Source organism: Pelecanus crispus, chromosome 2 (genome assembly GCF_030463565.1).
Source record: "Pelecanus crispus isolate bPelCri1 chromosome 2, bPelCri1.pri, whole genome shotgun sequence".
NCBI lineage: Eukaryota > Metazoa > Chordata > Aves > Pelecaniformes > Pelecanidae > Pelecanus > Pelecanus crispus.
The window spans coordinates 101,413,363-101,437,272 of record NC_134644.1 but is presented as its reverse complement, the minus strand read 5'-3'; the positions used below and the strand labels follow the sequence as shown (position 1 = coordinate 101,437,272).

Here is a 23,910-nt window from a genome sequence, read left to right as displayed (position 1 = left end):
GTTTCACTCAGTTCCAAAGGAGAGGTAATCACATGGCTCAATCTGCTTTTGTCTGCTCTACAAATGCCAACTATTTTTTGTTGTTCTTTTGGGTTTTTTTTTTTTTGTTTTAATTCAGTCTAATTGATTAATATATTCATTAAACCAAGTGTAACTGTTGATAGTTTTTAAGTCCTCACAGTTTTGAACCTGGAGAAGGGCTTTTGTGTCAGAGCTTTTACAATTTTTCCAGTTATATTAGTTAGCCTGAAAGAGGGTATGGCTTTTTGTTTGTAACCTTGCTTCTTTTATATGTTTGAATCACTTTGGCTAATACATTCTTACTGTATTCATTCTGAATGAAATATTTGTCATGAAACTACCATGCATTGCATTCAGGATGCTTCCATGTGCCATGCTGTACCATGCCTTTATGTCATTCATATCTCATGAAGTTGCTGCCCTATTCAGATTGATGTGTCTGCAAATTTGGCTGTAGTGGGTATTCTGTGTTTAAAGGCATGTCTCAAAACTACTCTTTACTATCTGTAACTAATAAGCAATCAGTTCCCCAAGCCAGTACAAAATTTAATAGATTGTGTAGCATTGTTTGATTTATTTTCCGTAATTGCTTGACTAACTGCTGCATCCCTACTCAGAATCGCAACTTGCATAGTTGTCTGCAGACTTCATAAAAATTATGTCTTATTACCATAAAATTTTTTAAAAACATATTTATTAAAGTGGTAATTCTGTTATTTGATTTGAAGCTGTCTTTAGATTTGTTTCTACCTTGTTACTCCTAGTTCTTCGTGTTTTAGCATTTCTGCTTTTGAAAATAGGAGTTTTCTTTCCCAACACAAGATCTGCTTTCAATTGATGGTGATGTTAATCACAGTAAACAAGTGTCACTGCATCTAGATTTTGTGCAATTTGCATAATGAAATAATTTTGAGCATTGGGAGAAAAATTCTAAAACCTTGTAACCATCTACTTAGAAACTTGTCTTTGGTAAAGTACACGCTTTAACCTGATATTACCTTCTGTAATTTAGGAGTGAGGGAAGATGATTTTTTTTTTTTTTTTTAAAAGTAATCTTTGTATGGCTTGATGGAGATGAATCACTCTGTAAGGGGTTCTGTGTCCTAGCTAATACCATCCGGTGCCTGACTGTGTCTTCACTTCCCCCTCCTTTTCCAGATCCTGGAGTCTCTGTGGATAGTTATGAGTCGCAATGTGAGCCTCTTGTTTACTACAGTTACAACATTAGTGACAATCCTCTTCCATAGTGGGACAGCTCTTCTCAATTTTGTGCTTTCAGTGGTAAGTAGTGTGTCATCAGTTTACATGGTCCTTTTTACTGAAGGAACCTAATTGCACATGTTGTAACAATGAAAAATCAAACCTAAAGCATTGAAAACATCTTCTAAACTTATCTAATACCAAAATTCTTCAAGATTTCGCAACTTTCAAATCTGTTGTTAGGGGGGCATTCCAGACAAAGGGCAAGATTTGTGTAACTTCCACATTAAGGAGCTGGCAGTCTTCCTATCATGCTGTTCATGGAAAACTCTTGTTTCTGGCCTTGAAGATACTGAGCTGTAACTTGTGATATCCTACATAACTGCTGAAATCTTATGGCATGTCCTCATAAGCATATCCTTAAATAAGCAAATGCCCTCAGAAGAGGGGAAAAATTGTTACAGGGAAATGTCAGCAAAAGTATTTATTTCACAAGGATTACCTTATATTCCCTTTTTTAATGAAGTGTCTTCAGCAAATCTGTGAGGGGGTTGCTGAGTTGTTTTTGTTTAGCCTGTGTGAGCTCTTAATTGCAGAATGCTTCCTACACAAAGTTAATTCTTGTTAATGTTATTGCCCACACAGAGTAGTAGTCTCTGAAACCTTTTTATTAAAGGTATTTTCTTTAAAAGATGTATTACTTTTTTGTGTATTATGTGAGCTAGATGTTTATAGTTTCTTTTGTTTCTAAATGCCACAGCTGTGTGGAGTAATTTATAATAGTAGAGGCAACATCTTTTTTCTCATTTGTTGTGATAGCTGTTACTTAAAATAAAAATACAAATCTCCTAAAACACTGACCTGGGACTTTTTCCTGTTTTAACTAAACAAATACTTGGAAGCTTGACTGAAATCCATGTCCTGGTTTTTAGTTCAGGATTCAAAAACATTTGTTGAAAAACAAAGTATTTTGCCAGTTTAACTTCGTTGCCTTTATTGATGCTTGCTCAGGACAGAGGTCTTTGTAGACGAAGCTGCAAAATTGAAATAATGTTTAACAGCATTTCAAGGCAGCTGTGGGGGTTCTCTTCAATATTTAAGAAAGAACAGATCACAATAAGACTTAATGGAATGGCTGTCTTGAACTGAAGAAAATCGCTGCCACTTAATTTTGTTGTTCTCTAGTTATCCTTCAGTTAGTAAAGAAAAAATTGCATGGGAGTATTTCATTTCTTCTTTAGTTCACAACTTCACCCGTGATGACCCATTGAAAACTGTCTGAGAAGTTAGTATACTTAAAAATGGCAGGTTTGAGTAATAATTGCAATGATTTCAATGCACTCATTGATCAGACACAAAATTTAGCTCTAGATGCCTAATGGCTTATACCAAGTTCACTACATGCTGTTGCTGTAATGCATGATCCTGCCTTTCTGTCTGTCAGCAGGGTCCTGCCACTTGCTGGGGCACTGTGCAGTCAGCTGGTTTAGCAGAGCTAGTTGGGATATTGCTGTGTTGGAATTATGTTAAAGATTAGATGCCCTGAAGGCTACTCTGTTCCCTCCACATCTGTTGTAGGTTGAACATGTTACTTAAAATGGTCATATAAAGCTTTCCTCACTAAAACACATCAGTCCTGCACTCTTGGTTTCTTGGATTTGACCATGAGCTTCCATTTTGCACTCCTAGTGATCTTACATATATAGGAAAGATTTGTTTTAATGTATGTATAGGTTCTTTGTGTAGATTCTTGATAATGGTAGCCTTTGAAATGCAAACAGCAAAACTGATAAATGAGAAATACTGCAACTTTTTAAGAAATAAGGCAAAAAATCACTGAATAACTTTGTCCGATTAACTGTACTTTAAATAGGCCAGTGTAAAGGGATATGCTTGCCTCCGTTTCTATGCACAGAAAATGTCATGTATAAGTGTTGGTGTTCTTGTAACTGTATGAACTACCTCTTTTGAAGGCATTTAAAATTTTCATGCCTACCTGAAGAGTAGTTATTAATGCTGTTAAACGCTGTGGGAAACTGCTATAACTTAAGTCTTGTTTGCACTGTGCATTTCATAGGCCATTGTGTCTATTGAGAGACATGGTTTCTCATTTTTATGAAAGTCTTTTGCAAAGGTCCTTGCTACAAAAACTAAACAGATTTTCTTAAAACACAGAAAGGTGAATTAATGGAATTTGTTTTAATAGTGTTTAGTGTGGGTTTGTTAACAGCTTATGACTAACAGAGAAAGGACTTCAATTTAGGATATTCAGTAAATAGCCTGCACTCAATAAAGATTAATACAGTCAATTATTTGGGGCGATAAGTAAATGAAAATGCTAGTTGTTGTGAGAATTTAGCAGAGCCCTCGAGTACTTTTTAGGATAACTTAACTGTTGTGGAGTCCATGTAGAAATAATATAACTGCTGCTTAATTTTGATGTGACCCTAGGATAAGTCACTGCAGCTTGCTTAACTTCTGTGATGTGCATTGCTACTGAATCCCATTTGGTATAGTGTCATTGTTAGATTTGCCTACTATTCACGTTCCTTCCTTCAGAGCTAAAGAAAAACACCCTCCAAGTGAGGAGGAGATGATGACCAGAAGTGACCTTAGCAGTTTTTGTTCTTTTGGGGTCTCAAGGCATTACATCTTTTGCTGTAGCGAGTTGGTGTGGGTTGTTTTTTTTTTTTTCTTCAATAATTTGCTTTCCAAGGGTGGGCATCTCTAACAATTTAGATTTTCTTTAAGCTGAGATTTCAGCATGAGCTGTTTTCTGCTCTCTTTTGGAAAGTCTTGAATTAAGAAGTTCATGGTTTCCTGGGAAAACTCAACTATTCTCCAGAAAGAAGAAAGAGCTTTTGTATAAAGTTCATTTTGAATATGAAGCCAAATAGTTTCAGGGTTTTTGATTGTTCTAGCTTAGTTGCTGCATCTTTGACTGCTGCCTGGCCCAAAATCCTTTCCCCATCTCCCTTTTTTTTAATGCAGTTTTGGAATGGGATTTTTACATTTTTAATGGACTGAAGCCTAAAGCTAGGTAGGCAGCATTTGAGCACATTTTGTGTGTTGCTGTGGTCCGGCCAGCAGCGTCAGCTGGAAAAGCTGCCTCTCTTGAAAATGCCATGTCTGTGTTTCAACAAAAGATACATTGAATGGGCTACTGAGGGAAGTTTTTTTTCTAAATGTGAAACAGAAGGAATTCTTTTAAATTATGTCTAGGTAGAGGTGTGTTTAAAAAAAAAAAAAAAAGAGCACTGCTCCAGCTTTAACTGTACTCTTATTTTTTCACTTTGCAGGATTCTTAGTTACTACAGAAGAGTTTTTACTAGTTTGACATGGCACAAACTAATTTAAATTTTCCAACAAGATAATTCCTGAAGTGGTCAGCTTTTCAACTCATAACGTTTCAGTCCAGTTTTAGTCACCTTGAATAAAAATTAAAATAGTGAATTTTATTTTGATAAATTATGCTTTAAAACCTAGAAATAACGGACACTTTGTTTAGAACCTCCATTTTGAAAAATATGTCTTTTAGTAGGAAGTAATTTGTGTACCATATCCATACATGATCCAGTAAAACTGTATTCAGATCCTCAACAAACGTTTGAAAACTGAACAAATTCTACAGCAATCCATCAATTGTTTAACAATGGAAAGATCTTATTTTATCTTTGGTGAATTCCTCCTCATAGTCATCAGCAGGATCTTGAATTGCCACTTAGGCAATCAATTTAGGTAATGTCTGAAATCTCAGATATCCTGTAAAAGTGGTCTGAAAACTTTGAGACTCCAGTTGATAGAGGATAGGATGTATCTTCTTGCTGCTGAAGGTACTGTTGAGGCTATTCTTGTTTGAAGAATCAGCAAGCCACTTGATCATAAATTATTATATTCCATGACTACTGCTTCTTTTTGCATTTCTGTACCTATTGAGCTAAAGCAAATACATTAATTGCCCAAAATGCTGATAATCTAAAATTCAGTTGGTTTTGTATGGTGCTGTGGTTACATGCATCTTAACAGGAATTGAGTTAGCTTTGTATCTTTTCCTAGCTCGTAGTTCAGTTTAACACCATTTTATTCCATTGCTGTTCATCCCCAGCTGGCACTTTGGCTTTTACAGTTCAGGTTGGTATGTGTATGTTGGTGTGCTGTTACTCCCTCCCTAAGAAAGCAAGTTTCTTCTGTAAACACTGAGGAAGAATAGCTTTTCCAGTCAGTACAGGCACTGTATGTGTTGCCATTTGAACTAATCCCCAGCTCTTTCTCATAGCCTGCCTCAAGTCAGCCCTGTATGTTTCTCATAACAAAGGGAATCAGGCTTTGCCTGTTTGCTGCAGTTAATTTGCTCATTCCCTGGCTGTTGTATGCTTTTCAAAAGGGCAACATCTTCAGAACTTAACTGAAGCTGTCCTAATAAAACAAGATCCAGTGGAACTGTTTTTCACTTTGCTTTTTGTAAGTGTCAGGATGAGTGGATATTGTACCTACAGCAATATGCTGCTTTCTGCATTGAAGACTGTACTGCAAGAAGGATCTGTAGCTGGATCCCAGTGGAAGGAAGACAAAACCCCACCTGGATGTCTGCTTCAGCATAGGGAGTTTTGTAGCAAAATCAGGAAATATTACAGTAACTTAGGAGAAAAGGCAGGCCCTATCAAGGAGAAAATAACCATACTTGCCGCATTAGAGAGGATGCTAAAGTCTGATTCAAGTTTTAAGATTTACTTGTTTGGAATTATAATAAAACATAGCTGATATTGCTAATAGCACTGGATTATTTCCCGTTAAACCAAGGCCTAATTCGGCGGTGGGGGGGGAAGATATGATCTCAAAATGAATGTTAATGGTATGCTGTTTAAATGTGCTGATGTAATGACTTGTTTTAGTTGATAGAATGGTTTATCACCCAAGACAGAAGTTACTCAGCTGGGAAGGTGGAATACAGCCTACACCTATATATATGACATTTTGGAAAGGGGTCACACTAGGTAAATAGCTGAGTGTGACTTCCAAGTTAAAGGCTGGAACAGTGGGGGGAAGTAGTAGCAACATTTCACTGAGTGGAAAGGAATTAGGAACAGAGACAAATTAATGGCATTCTTGAGACTGGTAATGGAATACTGCATGTTGTGCTGTCTGTCTGTGTGTGTGTGTATGTATATATATATATTTTTTTTTTTTTTTTTTTCCCCCTGAGCATATTCAGAGTGAATACAGGAAAAGGGCATGAGGTGTCTGCAGACTGGATAAAATCCTTGAAAGTGAGAGACTTAGGAAGGTCAGGCTGTTTGGCTTATCAAAAGATTAAGATGTGGTTTATTCTGGCATACAAGTAGGTTTGGAAATAAGGAAAGTGAAAGAATTCTTTTTAATCTTGGCAATAAAGGAAGAAGATCTAAGATCATATAGAATGGATTTTCCTTGTTGGAGGTATTCTGTTTCAAGCTGGACACATTTCTGTGATGTATGCTTAGGCCAAGAAGTTGATGAGCCCAGTAACAGGAAAATAAGGAAAACATGGTGGACTGCAACATACAGGAAGCTAATACAATCTGATTGCATTTTTTCTTTTGGTCTTTAAACGAAAACAATGGAACTGCCATCACTTCTGCTGAGACTCATCTTCAAAGTCATAGAAGGAGTATTCAGTCAGGATTGCCAGCCTCATAAATATTACAAATCTTCTGTTTGTGAGTTTTTGATTAATTCATATCTGATATTCAGCACGTAATGACTTTTGAGACAACTCGGATTTATTTGGTGGGGTTTTGTTTTGGTTTTTTTTTAAGAATAGATGTTACTATTCAGCAATTCTTCGATCTGCTAAACATGCTGGAAAAAAACCAAAAAAAACCCCCTAGATCTAGATGTGACTTTGGGAAGAGGCTGAACAGGGCTAAAAGTTTTACAGTGTTTAGCTATAACTGTTAAGTCCTTTGCGGAGCAGGGGAGAAAATTATTCTTCCAGATTTGTGTGTTTCTCTAAATCGAAGCTTGTGGAATAGTATTTTGTGCCTTTCCAATGAAGTTCAATATTTGAAGCATAGCTGCATACCGTAGTTCTGGAAAGTATTTATTGCCTTTTAAATTAAAACTCCAATTTGTTTTGCAGGTGATTTTTCTGACCACGCTGTTCTACCTATTGAGTTCCAGTGATGAGTACTACAAGCCAGTAAAGTGGGTGATAAGCCTGACGCCTTTGTCTCAGCCAGGTCCCTCGTCAAATATAGTTGGCCAATCTGTGGAGGAAGCAATAAGGTATGTTGTTGATTTCTTGCCTTTTCTGGAAAATTCTTTTTTAAATTTGATGTTCAGCTACAAATACTTAGCAATTGCAGCAGCTCATGTTCAAAGACGAGTTGCAAATCTCAGATTTTCAAGAGCCTAGCATTGATGATTTTTCCCCCTTGGTTGTTAAAGGAGCAATTTGATTAGACTTGCCTCCAAAAAACTTAAGAGCTCTGTGCTGTAGTGAATACTAGTATTCTATAAAACTGATACACCCATCACATCCCTAACCCATCAGGAAGGAGTGTGTTTGCAGCTATGTTGGCATTAACGGCTAGTGCAGCTCAGTAGGAATGGATTCGTACAGCAAAACAGTTGAAATGGAGGACCTGACATCTGTGCTGTACAGGTTTCAGAGTTATTTAGTTTGAACTATTTTTAGTCTGATCTTGGAGACTAAGTATCCATTTGCAGCTGGAATATATTAGATATGCTTCTGGAGTGCATTTTCCAGTTCAGTTTCATCTGAGAGAAATCCAGTTCATCATCTCCATGAACCAAATTAGACCAAAGGGAACAACAGGGGAGCACTCTCATCCTGCTTAAAATGCTACTGTACTGCACCTCCAGAGTGCATCCACAGTGTTTCATGCTTAGTTACCATTCTTGTTTCATCTCTAAACTGCTACAGTAATTGAAGGAGGATTTTTTGTGGTTTTAAATATGTTTCACTGAGATTTCACAATAAAGCATTTTTTGGGGTGGTACGGTAAAGTATTTCATTCATCACAGACGAATGAAACTCAGTTTTCACCTGTTAGCAGCTTGAAACACTAACATGTTGGTAACATAAAAAATGGATTTTAAATAAAATATTTAAGTTGTAGCTCACTTTTTTGAAAAAGTTGATGGACTGGGCAAAGTCAACAGACTCCATGCTAAATTTTATACAGCCGTTGTCTCCTACACCACTGCTTTCTGTGTCATCTTGTGCATACATGCAAAACATGAATAGACTTTAAACGGCAATCTATTAAACTGCTTTCCAAACTCATTGCCAAATGTTTGCTATTGTTCTTAGGTGTACTTTACAAGGGAGTGTTGTTATCTGTTACTGGAATTAAGCTGTTTCTGGGTACATTTTAAGAATGTGAAGGTTCGTCGTGCTGCGTAAGATCTTGAACAACAGTGATAACTGCTGTAGTCATTTGAAATGAAGGGGCAATCCAGGTAGAAAGCAACAAATCTGGAATTCTGCCAAAAAGTTAAGAGCCCTTCTCTTGAGCAACTGCTATTGAGTTTTCATTGATCACATGGTTAATATCTCAGTTCTCTCTCTTCTGAGTAATGTGAGCAGATTTAGAAACCGAAACTTGTCTCACGAATTGTTCTCTTTAGCCGCTGGTAGAAGGGAACAGTGTCAAAAAATAGGATATGGTTTCTCTGGGCATGGATACTCTGCAAGGAGGATTGTATTAAATGCAATTTTAAGTTCATAGGTCTGTGACACAAGTGACCCAAGATATTTGTCAGAGTTTAGAATAATGGAAAGAAAGAAAATAATGTTAAGAGAAGCCACAGGGAAACAAGTAGGAAAGAGCCAGCATGCATCAGTAACTGCAAATACGATGAGAAAAAGCCAGTGTCTGGAGAATGTGGAACTCAGTCTGTGTGTTCTCTAAGGCAGCCTGAATCAGTCAGTCATATTTGTTTGTTTGGAGTAGCCGGTACTTGGTGCCTTATTTGAATTCTTTGGAATGATGCTTCTGAGATTTTCAGAAGTTCCTCTCTCTTGCTCAGTCATATCTAAGGATTTATCATAATACTTCTAGATTAGCTTGCATTCCACTCAGTACTTATTGTGATCTTCAGTATGTAAACATGAAGAGTATAGTAACAAATGCCCATGAGTTTACGCGTGCCCAGTTTGTTGCCATAAGAAAAATAATTGCCACTGCAAGCCATTTCTTTTGTCACAAAGTAGCAGCTATCCTTTGTTTTTGAAGATAAGTTGTTGCTAGACGGTTAGGAACCTAAAAATGGCTTCTTCACCTCATCTGTAAAAGGCACACAAAATGGATGCTAATGTTTGGTGGTAGGATGGGAGGAAGAGGCTCCATTTGTACTATGAATTATCAAGTAATGAAACTTGTGTAGTTACTGTCATCATTAGACTGCGTCAGCATTACACAGCATGAATTCAGCCTCAAAATACTCATGCATTCAAGTTGACCAAAAGTATAGAAAGATCAGGTTATAAATCTTGAAAGTCACCAGCTGTGATCCAGCTCCCATCACTCTTCAGCAGGACACAGCATGTGCACAAAGCTAAGAATGCATGTAACTAGTCTTGCTCAGTAGGCAGGGATCCTCCTGGCAAGAGATGAAGTTGCATCTCTGTTGCTCATGGACCAAGTGACATGAAAATACCCTTTTTCCATATTGTCAGTCGCTTCTGCAGCTCTTTCACTTAAAATGTGTTAATGCAAGGCACTAGGGAACTTGGACGCAATCAAGGAAGTCTATTCCTTTGTGTCCTTTGGCATTTATTTGTGAGAAGAGCACTGGGGAAAGAAGAGGAGGGCAATCAGCAAATGGGTTCTGTAGCTCAAGAAATCCCTTAACTTGAAGCTGTTGTCCAGCAACCACCTAATCAAACCAAGACTTTTTCCCATTACAGTTCCTCTCGTCGGAGCTGTGTTGTGATTTCTTTTTTTTCTTTTTTTTTTTTTAAATTCTCCTCACTATAAGTAGCTATAGATTTTGCAAATATTTTTCTAACTCCCTCAGTAATGAGTTTGCAAAGACAGTGACAGTTCTCTGTTCACACAGATTGATTTGTGAGCTGTATTGGGGTAAGAACAGCTTTCCAGCCTATTTTGAGCCAAGTGTTGAATCTGACTGTTTTCTCTCACAATACCTCAGATGTTAAATTTGCACTTGAGTAGTGGGAGAAAAAAAGATGCAGCTGTGGTGACATAGCAGGAGTTTTAAAGAAGTTGAAGGGAATCCAAGAGTTACCTGCTGCAAGCCACGGGATGAAATCTCCTCCTGGCCTTTGATAGGGAATCTGTTCGTCCAGGATGGAAGGGAGGCAAAATGCCAGCAGCACATATCAGGTGGCGGGTGCCAGCAGGGATTTGCCAAGGGCAAGTCATGCCGTGCCTGACCCAAGAGCTTGCTTGGCTAGCCTAGTGGTACAAGGGCAGAGCGATGAATGACAGATCACTTGGAGGCACATGAAGGACAAGGTGACATCAGGGAACACCCAGCACAGCTTGACCAAGGACAAGTTGTGCTGGGACCCACATGAGTCTTGCTTTGAGGAGGTGACTGTCCTAGCGGGACAAGGGGAGACCAGCGACTGTCATTTACTCTGACTTCAGCAAGGCCCGTGACACAGCCTCCCATGGTATCCCGATGGGTGAGGTGTGGACAGGAGAAGGGGACTGGGGTGGGAGGACGACTGTCCTGTGCTCAGCCAGACAAATAGCATCCGCGGGGCAGCTGTTGGTGGTGGTGTGCCTCAAGTCAGTGGTGGGGCTGATGCTGGTGATGGTCTGAAGTAAGGGCCTGGGTGGTAGTGGGACAGGCCACCTTCTGCAAGGTTGTGGGTGCCCCTTGCCATCTGGGGAAGGCAGGACAGCTCATGTTCAAAGAACCACAGAAGCACAATGGTTGGGAAAGATGCTTGGAGGTCTCCAGTTGAAGCTCCTGCTCAGAGCAGCCCCAGTTGGATCCCATTGCTTGGGACTTTGTTCAATCATGTTTGGATACCCTCAAGGACAGCAGCTCCACAGTCCCTCTGGGCCCCTGTGCCATGTCTGAGCAGCCTTATGGTGACAGTCTTCTCCTTTCATCTAGTTGGGATTTCTCCTGGGCCTAGTGCCACTTGTTCAGCTGTAGTCACCAGTCAGGGCCACCCCTGAGCCTTCTCTTCTTGATGCAGACAGAGGCAGCTCTCTCCACCTGCCCTTGTGTGCTCCTCACCCTCTCAAAGGGTTTGGACTGGGCCCATAACAAATCTTTCCTGGACTGTGGAGATCAGGAGGAGACAGAGGAGTGCGGATGGAGTTACAAAAGTGTCAAATAAAAGAGGAGGCATTTTTATGGGGTTGTTTGTTGTTGTTTTATTGTTTAGTTGTTTTGTTTTTTTTTTTAATGGTTTATTGTCTTGAAAAGAACTCCTAATGAAACACCTAGAAGGGACCTTAAGGGTGAAGTCCAGCACTTCTTCCTGGTAGAACTGTAGTCTTCTGCTTTTCCAAAGCAACAGCTGTCTCTCTAACGTGTTTGCTTGATCTGTTGCTACTCTTTGTGCACTGCCATGGAGTGTCTGGCCTCATCTTCAAGAAGCTCTTGCTCTTCTAAGACTTCAGACACGGGAGAGGGAGGGATTCAAGAAGCGCCTTTGCTCAGGGTGGAGTTTCTCAGCCTGGGAGCATAATTCAGTCTTTCTAGGCTTGTCCCGGGACAAGGAGGCAAAGGGAAATGCAAGGGATGGCCTGCTGCTGGTGTGGTCTTTGCCCGTATTGCAAATGTGATTCTTTTTGTAAGCTGGGCATTTGCCTTTGCTCCAGGTATCTGCCTTGGACGAAGTTGTCCCAGTTCTCACAGTCGAGTCCTGCTGGCCTCCAAGCAATCCTCCAGAAGGGGACTACTGGTGTTTGGACTATAGAACAAACACAGTTTTAGAAACTGTTCATAAACAATTTTTCCAAATTTTGAGTAACTTTCATGGTGAAAATGCTCCTACCATTTAGAATAAGAACTTGTGTGTGCTTTGTTGCCTTTGCTTCTCCTGATCTTGGGGAAGGCAGCATTTAATCTGCTGGGGGGCAGAGGGAAGATCAATATTTGCCTGATGATTCTGTAAATAACAGTAAAAAGCCTGGGAGGAGGGTCACTACCAAAGGTATGTGAGACTGCAGGGTTTTCTGACTGATGTACGAAGTACTGGTGCTACTCCAAATAAAGCAAATAATTCAAAATTCACAATGCCAAATACCATGCTGGAATTTCATGTACCAGTGCCTGCCAATGAGGTGGGAAATAAAAATTTAGGAAAATGTTAATAATCCTGAATACTGCTAATGCCTCAGTAGCAAAATAGCTTCTGTTCTCTAATAGTTTTGGTCTTTCATGCCCAGTTGGTTTATCTGTTTCTCTTTTTCTTCAGTTTGCAATCAATCTCAGGTCTTTCTCGCTCCAATTTTAACTTTTTGGTGTGGCCATACTTTGTTACTATTTCTTCTTCTTGATAAATGATCCATCTGCCCTTTGCCTTTTGTCCCTCCTGCTGTTCTGTCCTTTTTTTTCTTTTTTTTTTAATTTTTATTTTTTCCTGTTTTCCATATTACATAAGTGGGTATCAGCACAAAAATGCGATGAATTATGAAGGTAGTATTGCACCTTCATCGTGTGCAAGAGTCTCCCTTGTCTGGCAGTGGTGTTTAGTAGCCTGTGAATGTAGTAAAAACATTATTTTGTTTCACTGAAACTACTAAAAGTCAGCTACAGGAACCAGTGAAGAAAAGGGGAATAGGGAGAGGGCTAGCAACTGCGGCAGAAGGGTTATGCTAGAGTAGGTTGAGCTGCAGGAATTCTTTTGGCAGCACTCTGTCAGGATTAGGAAGATTACTTGCTTTAGAAAGCGAGAACCTTTTGGACTAGTTTACTGGATTTATATAATTGTAGTTCTCAATACTAGTTAGTGAAATTTTTCATTGTGATTATATCAATAATGAAATATTCTGAGGGTCGGTGGGAAGTTGTTATCTGCACATATTAGTGTGAGATTTGCTTTGTTCAGAAAGGTTCTGTAAAATCAAGTTAATTTACAAGTCACCTATCTCACTGCATAAGTAGGAAGACTATGTCCTTGACCCCTGAAATAGGGAGGTGGTGTTCTTGTCTGGATTTCACAGCCCCTCCCCCCCCCCGCTCCCCCCCCTCAAATGGATGAAGCAGTAATTCTCCAGTTCACAGGTCTCCAAAGTAGTAGCATGCACACCTTTGCCTGAACCATTTTCCTTTCCCTGAGCAGCATGTCGTTCTCTTCCTGAATGCACCATACCCTTCTTCCCTGAAGCTCCCATTCTGCTTGCTCTGGTGGAGATATTGCACATTACTAAGTTGCATGTTGTCACGGCCTCAGTGCAATTTAGTGTGTGCGATACTTTCACATGAGTGCATGCACACGGGTATGGCTGTGGCTTAAAGTTACTGCAGCTTTCAATTTTGGTGGGGTCTAATTACATTGTGAAATGGTCTTAAACCCAGATCAGTATTTTTGAGTGATGCCTTGAAACATGTGTTAGTGGAAGTTTGTTCTATAATGCCAGGAAGATGAGTACTGTTTGTTTTCAGTTTGAGAAGGGTTATCATTATTTGCTTCATTTTCTTCATTTGTCATGTACACCTCAAATTTGATCAGATTTTTCATTGGTTATCTAAAAGTTACTTAAAATATTAGGTGTTTCTAAAGAGGAAATAGTAATCATATCCTTAATTGAAATTTGCCAGAAAGTCAAAGAGAGATTTGATATGAAGAAAACCTGTAGTGCTTTGATGGCTGAAATAGGTTCTTACTGTTTTCTCAACTTTTATTTATTAACATTTAAAGAGATCTGAAATGAGCTACCATGCAAACAAACAAACAAACAAACAAATCTCAGCTGTTTAAGCATCTAGCTGGTTTGCTGTGGCATCCTGGCAGTAATGATGGAGAAAATGAGATGGTGATACAATTCCCACAGAAAACAATTATCTTCCAGCATGTTAAGCTAATGTTTAGAAAAAGCAACATGTGTGATCTTGTTTATTTTACTGCAACATTAATAATGTCTTTCAGATTAATTTTTCAAAGACAACTGTTAACTGATCATGTTTTGACTGAATTTTTGCATGCAATGTACGTCCTTTAGTAGCAGGAGTATCTCTTGCAGAAATCTTCTTTGTCACAGGAATGCATTTAACAGGACCTTACTGAAATTTTATAAGCTCTACTTATGGTGTATTTGGTGAGATGGGAATAGAATTGAAAATGATTCTGTCTTAATGAAATAATTTCCTAGTCTAAAACTGGGAATAACAGATACATGGGGTTTTTTTTTTAATTACATGAAGGAGAGGAAAGCTTCAGTTGAGTTACTGAAAAAAAAAAAAGTAGAATGTAGTCTATAAATGTAGAAGAGATGCTGCAATGTTTCAGTACATTTGCAGAACCAAACAGACAGTAACTGTAACCTGATTGTTGTAGTGGGATAGATAGTAGTATTTATCAGCTGATTGGTTTAGTAGCAATAACCGCATGACTTGCTCATACCACTATTTTAGTCGTAAATATTCTCCTAGATGCAGACAACCAAAATGATTTGTCTTTACCTGTATTTCCTTCTTCTTGTATATCAGAAATACTTGTTCTTATTAAATACAGCTGTCTGTATATTACTTTATGTGCACATGATTTTTAAGTTATTCAAACAATAATTCAAAGAAAAACATATTCAAAGAAAATTTCAGAAAATAATTGATTTGCTCATGCTTAATCTTTACTCTTTTTCCAAATTTACCTGAAACTATGAAAAAATGTTCATTATTCTACACACATAATTTGGGTCAAGCAGGTCACAAAGTCTATGGGCGTTTTACAGTTTAATTCATGAGATTACGTAAGTGCATAATCTGATGCTGAAGCACCCAGTTCTGTTCTCTATGCCGTGCAGACTGGTATAGTGTATTTTCAAACACATTGGTGGGTTATTGAGGGCTTCCTTGTTTTATATCAGGCAGTGCCAATATTCTGCCACTTGCTTCTTTCATATTCCAGATGGTGCATTTTGTGTGTCCTAACAGCAGTTTCTCTTAGTTCATTTTTGTTGTTTGTAATTCTGTGACTGTCCAGTTTGTTTAAGACTGGAGGTTGTCTGTAAGCATGTAGAGGATGTGGGTTATTGTGTGTGTGCGTGTGTGCGTGCGCACATTTAAACACGTAGATTTGCATGCAGTCTTTAAGAATAATGTAACTACATTGCATCTTAGATACTAGTCCTTTAATTACATATTGCACTTATGCAATTATCTATATACGCTGCTTTGTCTACAACACCAGCTTTTTTTAAACGGTTATTTGTATGTCAGAACTTACAATCTTTATTTGAATGAAAGTTTAGTTGGTATGTGACATAGTCTGTATCAGTAAAACAAGTGACACTTACTTGCATCTGGGATTCAGCTCAGTCAATTAGTTTTTCTCTTTGCTTCTAAGGCAGGCCTAGTAGCTGACTGGGAGGGATGGAAAGACAAGGGTTGCTGAAAGAATTATTAAATATATAGGGAAGAGATCTTCTATCAGGCATTTCTAAGAATAAAAGGATACTATGAGAATTATTTTTAGTGTAACATATTGCAGGATCCTATGCTTGCATGTCTAATAATTCTTTATGTGTGTATTTAAGGTTGGAGTATATATTACTATAACCTTGGTTAGATTTCTGCTATTTAAAATACAGATTTATTGTAGTGTAAGAAGACAGCATGAAAGCTGATGTAAAACTTCAGGATTTCCTGACATTGGCTGTCGTGGCTGGAAAGCTGGTTGGTGGAAAAGGACCTGGGGGTGTTGGTCGACAGCCAGCTGAACATGAGCCAGCAGTGTGCCCAGGTGGCCAAGAAGGCCAACAGCATCCTGGCTTGTATCAGGAATAATGTGGCCAGCAGGAGCAGGGAGGTGATTGTCCCACTGTGCTCAGCACTGGGGAGGCTGCACCTGGAATACTGTGTCCAGTTTTGGGCCCCTCAATACAAAAAGGACATTGAAGTGCTGGAGTGTGTCCAGAGAAGGGCAACGAAGGTGGTGAAGGTCTGGAGCACAGGCCTTATGAGGAGCGGCTGAGGGAACTGGGGTTGTTTAGTCTGGAGAAGAGGAGGCTGATGGGAGACCTTATCGCTCTCTACAACTGCCTGAAAGGAGGTTGTAGTGAGGTGGGTGTTGGTCTCTTCTCCCAAGTAGTTAGCGATAGGAAAAGAAGAAATGGGCTCAAGCTGCGCCAGGGGAGGTTTAGATTGGCTATTAGGAGAAATGTCTTCACGGAAAGGGTAGTCAAGCATTGGAACAGGCTGCCCAGAGAGGTGGTGGAGTCCCCATCCCTGGAAGCATTCAGGAAACGGGTAGATGTGGCACACTGGGACATGGTTTAGTCTAGTCTACCCTTGATTGGTTTAGAGTGGACTTGGTAGTGTAGGTTAATGGTTGGACTGGATGATCTTAAAGGTCTTTTCCAACCTAAACGATTCTATGATTCTATGATTTCAAAGATTTAACGTCACAGCTTTTTGCTTTTTTGTCATATTAGGTCGAATTATAAGGTTAATACATTATTTATTCTCTCTACCAGCATAAGCAGTCAAAATACCCTCTTGTCTATGGTTGTGATTCATAATTTTATAATAGTAATAATCTGAACAGACTGGGAGTTTCTCAATACAAGACTGCAGTGGATTTTGAGCTTTATTGAGTCCAGCTAGCTAGCTGTTGTTCTCATTCATGAACTTTTCAAGCTAAAATGGGGATCTAAAAGACTTATATACTTAGAAGTGGTGTGGAGAATAATAAACGTTCAAAGTATCGTGCCAGTGTACGCTAACAGCTAAGAAAGGCTTGAGTAAGGCTAAAGGGAAGACTGACTGCATAGCTGAACAGCAAAGTAACAAAGGCCACAGGAAATGAGAAACTATCCTTTAAATAGCTGAAGTTTTAGCTAAATGAAGAAAACAGAAGGATCATAAACTTTAGCAGGTAGAAATAGGCCTGAAGGAGGGGGAAGGGAGTTTGATTCATTTGCTCAAAGTTCCACAAAATGCTATTAAACCAAAATACCGTTTTTCATATGCAGCAGGAGCAAGAAACACCCAGGAGGGCTGAGGGATGATAAGGAGTACTCAGCAACAACAAGGCTGCTGCAGGCTTTTGCAGGGGGGAGGTAAATTGATGCTGTGTTGTTCCTTGCTGTGAAGGTAAGTGGAGGGAGTCACATTGTAAAACCCTTCTTACGGGTGAGCTGCAGAAGAATCTCAAATTAAAGTGACTGCAGAAGGGGTTGTAGAAGAAACAGACAAAATGACCAATAGCACATTGCTGGGAGTGGATGATACTAACTCACCAAAGAAAACTCAAGGGCAAAATTAGGGGGAAAAAAAAAAAAACCCCACCCAAACCATATTCCAGGGAACCTAGGAAGTACAGACATGTAAGTTGGACATCAGTATGGTGAAACTCAGTAGGAACTAAAGCTAAGGACATACCAGTGCCTGGTGAATATGATTTAGTTGCAAAGAATCAATGGGTTTTTCACAGAGACTACTTCTGCCTTACTCTTCATGTTTTTTCAAGTAGTCAGCAAGCAAGGCCATTAATAAGTTGATCTGGCTTCTATGTTCTACTGAAATCTTATAAAGGCTTTTTATAGCATTTCTTTCAAAAAACTTAAGGAAATGAAGTAGTGATAATAGAGGAGGTTTCTGCATGGATAAATAGTCAGTTAAAAAGATAAGACACCGAGGCAGGAGTAATGATGGTGTTGAGGCAGGGACCTTTACTATCCTGTCTATTCATAATTGTCCTGGGTAAGAAGTAGAGAGTGACACCTTACTGATGCTGCAAAACTATTTGAGCTAGTAAGGATGAGGACTGATTATGGAATTGCAGCAGGACTGTAGGCAAACTCAGAAGACAGCAGTGCCCAGGGAATAAAATGACTGATGAAACATAGTGTAGATGAAAGTGATGCATGTGGGTGAAAACGAGTCCTAACTTCACACATAAACTGATGGCCCCTGTGCTGACTGTTACCGCTTGGGAGCTATATTTTCAGGTAGGCATGCTAGCTCAGTGCTTGCTAATCTGCCAGGCATATCAAACGTTAAGATTTGTTACAACAGAAGCACAGAATATTACTCCCATTGTATGAATCTATGGTTTGTCTGTACCCTGAATTACTGTGTGCCATTCTGGTTCCTGCATCTCGGAAAGCTAGGAGGGCAACAAGACTAATTAAAGGAATGAAGGTATGCATCAGTTTCTGTATGAGGAATGACTGAGCCGGTTAGGACTCTTCAGCCTGGAAAAAGGATGTTACACAATTGAGGTTTGCAAAATCAGAACCAGTGTGGAAAGGATTGCTGGGGTTGGACTGCTCATGGTCTCTTCCAACATAAAATCTTGGGATCATCAAAAAGCAAGCAGGCAGTTTCAAAAAATAAGAAAGGTGTGTTGGTTCATGCAATAGACAGTAGACATGGGGAAGGTCTTGCCAAAGAGTGTTTGAGTTGCAGCAACTTAGAGGATTGGACAGGGCTAAGAATAGATATTAACTGAGGATTACTAAATAGACATTCTGCATCAGGTTCATGATATCCCCTGAGGTGGAAATAGAGTCTGGAAAAATGTTCAAGGGGGATTGTTAAATATGTCTGTCCTGTTTCTTTTGTTCCCTTAGTGCCTGCTTCTGGCCACTACTGGAGATGGGGTGCTGGCTAGACAGACCTTTGGTCTGATCTAGTTTGGGTGTTCATAAGTTCTGTTCCAAGATCCATTTTAAGAATAGTTAGGTGTTGCACCTGGTAAGCATCGTGGTCTGCTCATTATAAAAATCAGGAAATGTTAGAAATAGTTGATTCAGAAAATAACTAATGCTTTCAAATGTGCTTCTCAAAAGAGTAATTGTAAGTTTATGTGGTATATGTGACTAAACCAGGCCAAAATAGCCATTAAAAAATAATTACAAATATTACGAATATGAAAGTATTGTAAAGAAATAGAATCATAGAATCGTTTAGGTTGGAAAAGACCTTTGAGATCATCCAGTCCAACCATTAACCTACACTACCAAGTCCACACTAAACCAATCAAGGGTAGACTAGACTAAACCATGTCCCGAAGTGCAATTTGCAAATAATCAGATCTAGAATTTCTTGCAGGTTGGCCTACGTGTTAATTGTTCTTTTTCAGAGAATGTAGATGTTTCTCTGTTAGGGAAGAAAGTCCGTTTGCTGCTGTGTCCTTTGGACTAGTTGCCGCTGTTCAAGTCTGAAGTTTTGATACAGTCACCGGAGCCCTGTCCTGCCTTGAGAGGTGTAATATTTGCATCAGTTACACAATCTCAAGGACCTATGCTTTGTTCAAGACTGTATCACTTCATCTGATTAGCATCATTACTAGCCTCCATATGTTGGAGCTGTTACGTCTCTGTATTCAGTTGTATCATTCTGAAGAAGAAGTTAATTTCAACAGCAAAACTGTTGAAATCTTGTCATGGATTTGTCTCTGAAAATCATTTGCGTATTTATATTGCTCCTGAGATTATCTTATTCTGTCAAGAAACACTGCCACTTCTGCTTTATTCGTACCTGGAATATATCTTAGTGTTCTTTGCTTATTTTCATGAGTAATTTGAAAAATAATGAGGGTCTACTTTATTCCTAAAATAACAGAACCCTTAAAGAGAGTCAAAGAACAGCTTAAGAGTTTTTTTGCAAAAGGATTTCTTTGAGTCATTTCGTTCTTCAGTGTTCTCACCGTGACCACCTGAAATTTGGGGGATCATTGTAGAAGAATAATACACTTCAGTCCTTTTTAAGATAATAGCTGTCCTTTGATTGTCAGTGGTAGCTTGTCTTTTGCCATGGATCTTGGTGGTGTCTGAAGGAAGAAAATTAGTTACTTGGTTTTGAAGGTACAGTGACAGCAACTGTTAGTTTCGGCTGGGATAAGACAGCACTATTGTGCAAAGAAGTTCCTGCCCTCCAGCTGCGAGCGTGCTGCCTTCTTTCCTGGTGGGAACACAGCTGTTTATGCCACTGCTCTGTAAGTTGGCTGGGGAATAGAGAGCTGAGCTAGTTAGTTAAAACTAACCCAGCAAAAAATAATTATTAGCGGAATTCATTGTAAAAGCTGTTGTGGCACATAAAAGAGACTGTGCTGGCAGGTAGACAGAGGAGGGGTGGTCTGGGGCAGAAGTGAGTGCTTGAGAACAGGGGAATGGGAGGGTTCCCTTTTTGCGGCTGTGCTGAGTTAACCTGATTTGAAATAAATTGTGAAACTGCTCTGAAGTTTGGAATGCATTGTATTTGCTTTTATACATTAAACCCTCTATTTTTAAGATGTAAAGGTTCTATTCTCAAAAGAAATTGAGTAGCTGGAGTTTCTTCAGGCATCATTTTGAATTGGTCAGCTCTGTATACAGGAAGATTTTGCAACAAAGATACAGTACAATCCTTGTAACGTCTACTTTGAGAATATGGGGAAAATACCAGTCATCAGTGGTGTAAAGATGATGAAAGAGTGAAATTGTCTTTTTCTAATGGTATTTTTGGCTTAGGGTGTTCCTGTTATCAAACTTGCATTTTAGTTGGATTGTAAACCACTATATGGCTTCTAAAGTGTTTTGTAAGGCATTTAGGGAAATGCTAATTCTTGCAAATGTTTCCAAAGACAAATGCCACTTTTGTCTAGGTTTTTACTCTTAGGCCCATTCAGTGGCCAGGGTCAACATGCCTTCATTATTAATTTAGTTTAGTAACCGGTAAATTTCTCTTCTGAAATTATTATATGCCTACTCTAATCTTTCTGGAAACTTCAATTCTCATCATTTTAGCCCATATGCTCTTCTTTCCTCCAGTGCTCTGGGAACAGAGAGATCTAGAAAATCAAATTAACACTGAAGTAAAAAAATGAATGCTCTGAATTGAAGCTCGAGGTATGTTCTGCATGCCAGGAGTCTTCCCTTTTCTGACTCTTCCCTTTGAACTGGGGTTGTTCCAGTGTTAGGTTGAAATTTTTGAAATTTCACCGTGTCGCTAATGGTGAACAGACCTTACCTGCAGGCTCTGTGAAGTGAACCTGAATTCAGGTGGACGTACATTTAAGGTAAACTTCAGTAGAAGCAAAAGGGAAGATGTAGGCTTTCTATGGCAAATCAGTAAAAGAGAAAAAAAACATCCACTAAAACCCACAAAACCCTTAAAATGAAGAGGTGGCACTTTCCCTTGTGAAATCTACAAGCAAATTCCCTAGCTTTTCAGTGAAGTAGAGAGAACTTCAACAAGGAAATATTTAGGCCAACTATGCAGAAACATTTGCCAATTTGACAGAAGTTTCTTCATTTTTAATCTGAATAATGTGAAACATGACCCATGTAGTTAGCGATAGGACAAGAGGAAATGGGCTTAAGCTGCGCCAGGGGAGGTTTAGGTTGGAAATTAGGAAAAATTTCTTTACGGAAAGGGTGGTCAAGAATTGGAACAGGCTGCCCAGAGAGGTGGTGGAGTCCCCATCCCTGGAAGCATTCAGAAAACGGGTAGATGTGGCACTTGGGGACATGGTTTAGTCTAGTCTACCCTTGATTGGCTTAGAGTAGACTTGGTAGTGTAGGTTAATGGTTGGACTGGATGATCTTAAAGGTCTTTTCCAACCGAAACGATTCTATGATTCTATTCTATGTCCTCTGATTTTTTTTAAATTTTTTTTTTATAATTTTACATGCTTTTCAAAGCTCAGTAAAATGGAATATGTATGTCTAAGTATGTCTTACACCAAATTGCCATGAAGTGCTCATAAATGACACATTTGCAGATGACAGCTCTCACAGGTAAAGTGGTTCATCCAGATACAGTGCCATAGAGAGCCATGAGCAGCAATTGGATTTTCTGATTTCTGAAACATACAATTACTCTTGTATATAAAAGGAAGCTGTATGTATGCCAATAGTGTATTAAGAGATGAAATTAATTTACTGTCATAATTTCACCAGGAAGGTCTGCATTTTACAGATGGTAATAAATTCATTCAGCATTTGCACTAGCATACCACATCATCTTTAAGATCTGGTATCACAGATGCGGAGTAGCTGAAGCATACTGTTGATGAAGATTCTGGCTGGTTGTTTCCAGCCTTATTTTTTTAGCTGCTTTAACCATAAGTCAAATGGATACGAATTTCTAGAGACTTTAAGATACGATTCTTAGTTTTTCTGACAGAAGTAGCAAACATGAGTCTTCAGAGACTTTAGAGTTCTCCTAGGCTACACTCACCACAAGTAGGATCCCCTATGCTTTTTTCTGACTAGCTGAGGCAGACGCAAAGAAAGGTGAAGGAGAGGAGGAGAGTGAAATTAGGTGTAGCATCCTCTCACTTCCTGCTTGACCACTGGCACTTCACTGCTGCTCAGCACTGTGTGATGCCTTCTTTCAGCTTATTTGTTGCGCGTGCTAGATGCAAGGAGCTAGGGAGATGCTGTACTGTTCTACAGTCTTTTAGCGGTATATGCTATTTTGCTATTGAAATAAATTATATATCAACTTGCAGAATGACATCAGACCAGGACATACCTGTTGATCCATTATTAACTTTTCGTTTATTCTACTGGTCCATCTGTAATGAGTAATGGACTTAGTGTAAAATCTTCTGATAAGCTGCATGACTACATCAGCAAAAGGCATGGCAGAACTTGAATTTAAATCTGAATAAAATTAGTCTAAGGATAAAAATTATGCTTGTCTGAACTGAAATGTGAAAACTGTGTAAATTAGAATGGCGGTTTTGGATGCTTTCTTATGAATGAGAAACAGTTTTTCAGTTACTCCCTGACATAGTTAAATTCACAGCAATTCATTCTGGCTGTTGGAATAGTTTTTCTGGATTGTTGTCTTTCTTTTGGTTACCATAATAAGACTGTCTTCCCTTCTTTTGTAGTCTCTCTGGGAAAATCTGAAACGATTGCTTGTTTAAAAAGTAGGTCTTTCCTGTAGTTGTAGATGGATATTTTCAATTCAAGTGAAGTTGATGCTTCAGATACCTGCCTCAAGCCAGAGGCCTGCCTCACCTATTGTATACTGAAATGTAGTTTTGGGGCATACTTACAGAAGTTGTTAAGACCTTGTTAATTTTACTACAGTACAGAAAACATCTCCATGGGAAAAATACGGAGATAGTTCAAGGACAGTTTTAAAATATTTTTGACGACCGAGATGTATTTGTGCCACACTTTGTGCCACCGTTTGATTAATAGCAAAAAGATTTACTCAATTTAATTATAGCATGTTAAAATCTCAGTTCTTGAAGATGCTACTAAATACTTAGATTTAATGCTTCCTTCTGACAAATTGTTCTGGATATGTTAGGGGTTTGGGGTTGGTTGGTTGGGTTTTTTGGTTTTGTTTTGGAAGGACCTGGCAAATTGCATTAAAAAAAGTTGAAAACTTTGTGTCACCAATGAAGAGTTTCAGAAATTGTGAGATACCTTCTGTATAGGGCAAAGGGATTTCTATGGGACAGGTGTAAGATTTAAGACCAACAAGCCTGAGAAAGTTGGCATGACAAAACCATAAGGGTTTAGTGGGAACAAATGTATCTTTAGTGCAACCAGGAGAAGTGATGGGGTTTTTTTGTCGCACCCT

At 39.0% G+C, this 23,910-nt stretch overlaps 1 protein-coding gene across 2 annotated transcripts in view; it reads left to right on the top strand.

The window, feature by feature from the left end:
• TMEM245 (transmembrane protein 245) overlaps window positions 1–23,910 on the top strand; it is an 85,467-nt gene that overhangs the window by 52,416 nt on the left and 9,141 nt on the right. For both annotated transcript variants that reach the window (XM_075705589.1, XM_075705588.1), the window contains 2 exons: window positions 1,180–1,302; window positions 7,340–7,485. In XM_075705589.1, coding sequence (XP_075561704.1) covers window positions 1,180–1,302; window positions 7,340–7,485 — 269 coding nt within the window. The remainder of the gene's footprint in view (window positions 1–1,179; window positions 1,303–7,339; window positions 7,486–23,910) is intronic.